The sequence below is a fragment of the Zea mays genome, chromosome 1 (genome assembly GCF_902167145.1).
Source record: "Zea mays cultivar B73 chromosome 1, Zm-B73-REFERENCE-NAM-5.0, whole genome shotgun sequence".
NCBI lineage: Eukaryota > Viridiplantae > Streptophyta > Magnoliopsida > Poales > Poaceae > Zea > Zea mays.
Genome location: NC_050096.1, coordinates 5,075,896 through 5,082,964, shown reverse-complemented (window position 1 = coordinate 5,082,964; position 7,069 = coordinate 5,075,896). Strand labels below are relative to the sequence as shown.

Sequence of the window (7,069 nt, the reverse complement as noted above, 5' to 3'; positions counted from 1 at the left end):
CCGTTAGGGTTCGGGAGCAGTTGATCGTTGGCGTCGTTGTCTTCTTGTGGCACCGGACAGTCCGGTGTCGCACCGGACACTGTCCGCTGCGCCTCTGACTTCTGGCGCGCACTGTTCACGCGTTAGAGTTGACCGTTGCGCGAGTTAGTCGTTGCTCCGCTGGTGCACCGGACAGTCCGGTGGCACACCGGACAGTCCGGTGAATTATAGCGGAGTGCGCCTGTTGAAACCCGAGAGTGGCTGGTTCAACCCTGTACGGGCTTGGTGCACCGGACACTGTCCGGTGCGCCACACCAGAGCACACTTGATTTCTTTTACTCCTTCAAATTGGATTCCTAACTTGAATATTTATTGGTTTATATTGAACATTTATGCACCTGTTGAACATATATTCTAGAACATACTAGTTAGTCCATTTATTTGTGTTGGGCATTCAATCACCAAAATTAATTATGAAAAAAGGTTAACCTTATTTCCCTTTCAGTTTCGCTCCACTACCTTCATTGTTTTCTACAGTTGACCCTGCTCTGTTCCATACTCCTGCGAGTATCAAAATTCTAGTTAGATGTTGGTAATGCATCTGATATAATACATGCAATCTCTTCTCTGTGTAGGGACAATCTGGGGCGGTATTGAACAAACCTCATGGATCGCCCAGCCATCGCTGCACCAGTCCAGCCGCCCACCTCGATAAGATATTATTTTTCTTAGTGTTGTTCATACTTTGTGAGATAACCCAGTCTGAACTTGTTAGATGTTGGTAATGCTTTGTGAGATACTTGAGACTTATGTTCTTGAGTGTTGGATACTTATGTTTGTGTCCGAACATGTTGGTAATGTTGTGAGAACTTGTTTGATTTATGGTGTTTGTGAGATATGTGATGTATATGTGATATATGTGATGATTATGTGTGATATCTTTTGTTTGTTTGGATGGAATAGCAAAAACAAATAAAAAAGATGTATACTGGTCACTCTGCCGAGTGTAAGGGTCATAGCACTCGGCAAAGAAAGAACGCCTGGGCACCGGTAAAGCTTCTTTGTCGAGTGCCTCCTAGAGCACTCTGCAAAGAAACTGACAAAGTGCCCGCTGGTGGACAGTTGGCAAAGAGGTATTCTCTTTGCCGAATGTATTAGGTGACACTCGAAAAAGGCGTCGTGACAACGACTTTTCTTTGTTGAGTGCCTGATAAAAAGTACTCGGCAAAGAAGCCGTTGCCGATGTACTGTTCGCCGAGCTCTCTTTGTCGAGTGTCGCACTCGGCAAAGTTTTTGCCGAGTGTTTTTTAGGCGCGCGCGGCAGTGGTTTAGCTTTTTCTCAGCTTCTCAATAGATACATCAATGGTCCATCAAATTAAGTTGATTGAATTGTCCCTTGTACTTCCGATATTGTATTAAAGTATTAGTACACCGTAATATTAAAATGTGTCTTTAGTATTGACTATTGAATATTAATTTGGGCCAGGACCACGTTAATTCAACATTCGGAACCGGCCGGTATCGCTCGTTAGGCATGCGCTGCGCCGGAGAAACGCTGGGACTGTTACGAGAGGCTTGCTGCCACCAGCTCCAGCATTTCGTTTGTCTTTTGTGGTGTTGGTTAGGCCTAATCGCCCAATAAATCTCCACCGGGCTGTAGTTCAGTTTCAATTGGGTACACCTAACTAATCGACGACGCAAGGCCCACACATCTGGTCCACGTAGCAGCCGTCCCAATGGTGTTGCGCCAACATGATCGGCGTAGCTATAGCTACCGCATTTTCTGAAATTGAGCAGACAAGCGTGAATGCAACCTCTGTTCTTTTCTTCCTGTGCCAGCAGATGATGGTCAGATGTGTGTGTGCGCGCGCACAGGGGATGCATTTTTTAATCCTCAAGATTATGGGGGACAAACTATGTCAACACAATAAGAACAAGAATAAAGTATGCTGTGAGCCACACATCATCAGCTCAAAGTATCAGCCGCAGCAAACAAATATGCCAGTGGTCAGACTAATGGCTAGATATACAGTTGAACCGGTCGATATGGTCCTCTTTATTTCCGTGAGTACAGTCGCCATGCAGAGCTCCGTTTGATTAGCGTGTTGGTATGGTATACATGTGTACATGTGTGTCAGCAGGTGTGCGTTACATACACGGTATATACGGTGCAGCTAGCTCTCCTCCATCACCTGCAGTGCAGATACACATGCATCTGTTAGTACATGAGTATATCTAATTAAATAAATAATCATGCAGTGGTGGATGAGCGCTAGCGAGCATTATTATTATTGGGCGCGCACCTTTTACGCTTCGATTTGAGGGTTGACGTCTGGGAGTTGTTGTGCCAGTTCCTCTTCCTCTGGTTGATGAACCAGTTGTTGATTTGCTTCAGCTGCAGGCCGGTCTCTTCGACGAGCTTAGCCTTATCGTCTTCCTGTACCAGCCACCCAAATACATACACGACACAGTCTTTAATTAGGATACAGTCTTTACAAACCACACATCTTTCTTCCTACCTTTTTCTTTATTGCTTTCTTTCTTTCTTTTCTAAGAACTCATTTAACAACCGCATAATAATTAAGGAATGCCAGCGAGCTTCATCAGGAAGCTGCTGGATATAATATGGAGAACAGCTAAGAAGGGCGACCACACCACACCACACCATCAGTGTATGCAGATGGCTGGTTGCATTCTTGCATGAAAGCTACAATGCACTCACCGTGGGGTATGGCCACTTGGAGTGCTCCTGCCACCATTGCTTGAGGATGCTGGTGGTGTCCCCAGGCAGCTTCCCGGCCCTCCTTTTCCTCAGGATCTCCTCCCGCACATCCTCTATTCTCGACTTGAAACCCTGCAAACCAAATTCCGACAAAGACTTCACATCAACCTACAGCATGCATTAATTGCACGTCTTCTTCTCCCTAGTCTCTTTTTTAACCTGCTTGAGCTCCATCTTGAGCTCCTGCCTGACCCTCTCCATGAGCGAGCGCTCCGAGTCGGTGGGCATGAGCGGGCCGAAGCCCATCATGTCGTGCCCGTCGGAGCCCATATCCAGGCCCACCTCCAGCATCGGCGCCTCGTCCTCGTCCTCTGACATGGTCGCCCCCGTCCCTTCCTCAAGTGTCGCCCCTACATATTTATACAGATACGCACATGGTGTCATGGTGACATGAACAACATCTTTCAGTAAAAAAAAATTTGTCAGCGACGACGAACTTTTCCAAAAAAACAAATCATGTTAGACTTTGTTTATATGGATTGTTCTCAGTTCATATACTTAGAGTGAATTAGAGTGAAAAACACTTTCAGTTTCCACCTCAATCCACTTCAACATACATCATCTAAACAAAATCCTCGATTGCCTTGCTAACATGGAAAATTCCTCGTCGACCAGTTCGTCGGACCACACAACCACAAGTAGTAGCAGCAGTGATCCGTGATCTAGACAACACGCAGACATGCACGCATGAACGAAAGCCGGGACGTGAGGAGTCGAGAGAGACAGTGCATGCATGAGATATCGCCGTCGGGAACGTGCATGAGAATGAACCCAGCATGCAGCTGCCTAAAGAGACACTTGCATTGCGATTGCGAGGAAGAAGCACCTGATTAAACATATGTGTATGCTAGATCTAGACACTTTTGGAATTTCGGCAGGTAGTCGCTAAAAGCAACGATACTGCACGCGTGTTCGGAAGAGCTGGGAATCAAGTGACAGGATCATGGGATGCATTGGCTTAAACTGCATATATAATCCTGAAGTACGTACGTTGGAGGCGCAGTAAAACGGTGACGACTCTTAAAACCTAAAACCTTAACTGGAACGGCATTAAGTGTTGCAGAATTGATCAATTGAACACTACCTGCGACATGACCTAATAGCCTTGGAGTCACAGCTGAAAGATAAGTTAATTTCCATGTTTAGGGTTGGACAACGTGTTCTGCTTAGTTGTACTGTATGTTGTAATATTTCCTTTTTCCGATGCGTGATTATTAATGTTGTATATGTGTCGCACTACGGCACTAGCTAGTAGTAAGTCCAGGGAGTGCAAAAGTATGTTCTGATTTCTCATTATATATGAGGACGACCACCAAGGGGAGGGGGTCGTGTCACGTAATAAATCAAGGGGTATGTGGCCTATGGTGATGGACTGACTGATGGGTAGTTCATGTTCAAATCATGGTGACCTGTAACTAGCTGATAACTTTTCGATTAATGATATAGATTCAAACAGGGAAATCGAACTACAAATATACCCAACAAACCAAATTTGCTGCTGAGAACGACAGAGTATCGATTTTCCCCCCTGATAAATGGGATGTAAGAAAATTGTACTTTCTTATGATCTTGTTGCTCTTAGTGAAGCAACTGCAGAAAAAATGTCCAGTGTACGTTATATATATGACTCCATCGCTACTGTATGCCAACCCTCTTGGTTGGTATTCCTTGAAACCTCTTTTGTAGCTCCTTTTTTTTTTTAGGAACTAGTATTGGGCACTCCTACTAGCTTTAATTTATTGTGGGAATTTTGGTCTTTGTTGAATAACTATTGACAATAACCCATAAATAAAACCGTGAGCGAAAAAATTACGCCCAAAGTATGGATTTTTTTCGTGGGGAACGTATCCTATATACACAAGACCCCCATTCGTACGCAAATGCACAGATTCAATCTAGACCCTTTGGTTAACAATCAACGACTGAGCACACGTTTTTTATTTTGGGTGCAAATTTACACCTGGCCGCGAGAGATGAGAGCATGGATTTTTTTTTTAGGTAAAACATATCAGTTGTTGGTTGTTGAACCAAGGGTCTATATTAAATTTGCGCATTTATGCGCAAAGAGAATCGTGTGTGTGTGTGTGTGTATATATATATATATATATATATATATATAAGTTACGTTTCCTTTTCCATGTGTTCTTCGAGTTTGTTTTTCCTAACATAGTCACGTAGAGATGGCAAGGGTTGAGGAAAAGCCTCAAGACGCAACCAACACAACACACACGCACACACCCGAGCAGATCAGAGATGCGTAATGACCATGGAAGACGACGCTACAACTAATATTACCTTTGTGTGCTTATATTGTTACAGGCATGCATCAACCATCAAATTAAAGAAATAGTGAGGGTGCGGTACCACCGGCTGCAACGAGAAAAGGCACGGCGGATGGATCGGACAGGCAAATATTGGGGAAGAAAAAAACAACACCCAAAAGCTTGCGCAAATGGAACCACAATTAATGGAAGTAACAAATAATTAACGGCATGAAACATGGACGCAGGGTCTTACCGGTTAGGTCCTGCAGGGACTGCTCGATCTCGCGGCACGCCATGACGGCCTCCACGGCGTGCACCCGGACGTGCTGCTGCAGCTGCTCCCGGAACGAGCACAGCAGCATCAGGTACTGCGCCTGCACCACCGCCATGCATGCATGCAGATGAAGAAGAAGAAACCGGTCAGCGGCTCATGCATGCATATGTGTGGCGCGTGGCGGCATAGCTAGCAATCGTGGTAGCAGGAGGTCGTACGAGGAACGAGTCGAGGTCGTGCTTGTCGTGCGGGGAGAGGAAGGGGCGGTGGTGGGCGGCGTAGGAGTGGAGGAGGCCGCTGGACTGCGCGAGCTGGGCGTCGATGAGGGGGAGGTGGTCGATGGGCGTGGCCACGCGCAGGCACCCCACGTGCGCCGCCACTAGCTGCTCGCACAGCGGGTGCACCGCGATCTCCCCCTTGAGCAGCTGCCGCTCCTCCCCCTCCGCCGCGGCCGCGGCCGCGGCAGCCGCCGAGGACGACGAGCACTCGCCGCCGCCGCCGCCGCCGGCGTACCCCACCCCCATCTCCATGCCCAGGCTCGCTCCTGCTTGATCACCGCCGCGCTGCATGCATGTACCGACGACGACGACCCGGCGGTCGCTGCTTCGCCAAGCTCGATCGATGACCGGCCGGTACCCCCGGTACCCCCCTTCTCTTCTTTCCTCTTCGACTTGCTAGCCTGCTTCTTAATTGGTCCGGCCGGTTGGTGTTCGCTCCCGCTGGTTTGCGCGCGCGCGCGCGTGCGTCCTTGGCTATGTATATATGGCGATCGATGATGGCGCTAGCTTATGGATCAACTCGGAGGGCTGAGAGACCACACGGCCAGCGCGGGAGGAAGGAGAGGATTTAATGGGGGAGTTAGTTAGCAAGGACACAAAGGAGATGGTGAGGCGTCTTTTCGATGGTTCCTAAGCCGCGGGGAAGGGGGCGCAACTGCGCAACGGCAAGAGAAAAGGGGCGGCCGGCCGGATGAGCTAGCCGCTGCGGAGAGCTAGGCGGCGACCGAGACGGTAGCAGCTGGTAGGTTGTAGCTGATGATGAGGCCGCACGGTCGCCGGAGCCCTGAGATCGTAGTGAAAACAGAGAAAAGTTGGGTGAATTGCAGAGCCCAGCCGCCGGCCGGCCGGCCGGTAAGAAAGAAAGGCGAGATGAATGAGAGAGAGAGAGAGAGAGAGAGAGAGAGAGAGAGAGAGAGAGAGAGAGAGAGGAAGTGGAGGTGAGGGAGGGTGGTGAAGCTTTGGAATCCAAGCATGCCCAAAGAGGAAGAGGAACAACTAAAGCAAGAGCAAGGTGCCTAGTACCTACAGCTAGCTACCAAGAGTTGCACCAATGCGTTTCCTACTATGAGTAGGCGGGGAGTATGGTGTAGAAGTGCGGTACAAACTTTAGGATATACTGTAGGAGGTTAGTTGCACATACATTTGGTAATTCGATGGAATAATTAGGAGTTGGTTTCAAGAAATACTTTGGGTGGTGGCGGGTTTTTTTTTTTAAAAAAAAAAGCAGGAGGAGGGGGGCGCCTTCGGTTGCCTCTACCAACCTTGCGGTTGGCGCCGGGAACGGGCGTCTGCTGCTGTTGCATCGTCGTCACCGCGCCGCCGCCGTCGTCTCGGTGGACCTGCATTATTCTTGCCTTTTACATCGACTGCCCTTCAGGCTTCAGCTGTGGCTGGATGCTGGCAGGCAAGCTACGTACTTAAGGAAGCATTAGAACTTAGAAGGATGCATCATCAGTGGGCGTTAATCGCATCGGATTATTTAGGCGTAGTA

General features: G+C 48.3%; 1 protein-coding gene across 1 annotated transcript; it reads right to left on the bottom strand.

The window, feature by feature from the left end:
• Positions 1-1,862: 1,862 nt before the first annotated feature.
• Positions 1,863-6,466, bottom strand: LOC100284049 (homeobox protein HD1). Its single transcript, NM_001156947.2, has 6 exons — positions 5,518-6,466; positions 5,279-5,399; positions 2,921-3,111; positions 2,702-2,833; positions 2,283-2,416; positions 1,863-2,171 (listed from the first exon to the last, which is right to left on the bottom strand). The coding sequence occupies exons 1-6, from the start codon at positions 5,866-5,868 to the stop codon at positions 2,168-2,170; spliced, it is 933 nt and encodes a 310-aa protein (NP_001150419.1). The 5' UTR covers positions 5,869-6,466; the 3' UTR covers positions 1,863-2,167.
• Positions 6,467-7,069: the final 603 nt, after the last annotated feature.

Bases quoted from the DNA above. Each gene is read 5' to 3' on its own strand.
- LOC100284049 (NM_001156947.2), bottom strand. From the start codon at position 5,868: ATGCAGCGCGGCGGTGATCAAGCAGGAGCGAGCCTGGGCATGGAGATG. The intron at 3,112-5,278 runs GTAAGACCCTGC...ATAAATATGTAG, and splicing joins GTCCCTGCAGGACCTAACCG to GGGCGACACTTGAGGAAGGG. The intron at 2,834-2,920 runs GTTAAAAAAGAG...TTTGGTTTGCAG, and splicing joins TCAAGATGGAGCTCAAGCAG to GGTTTCAAGTCGAGAATAGA.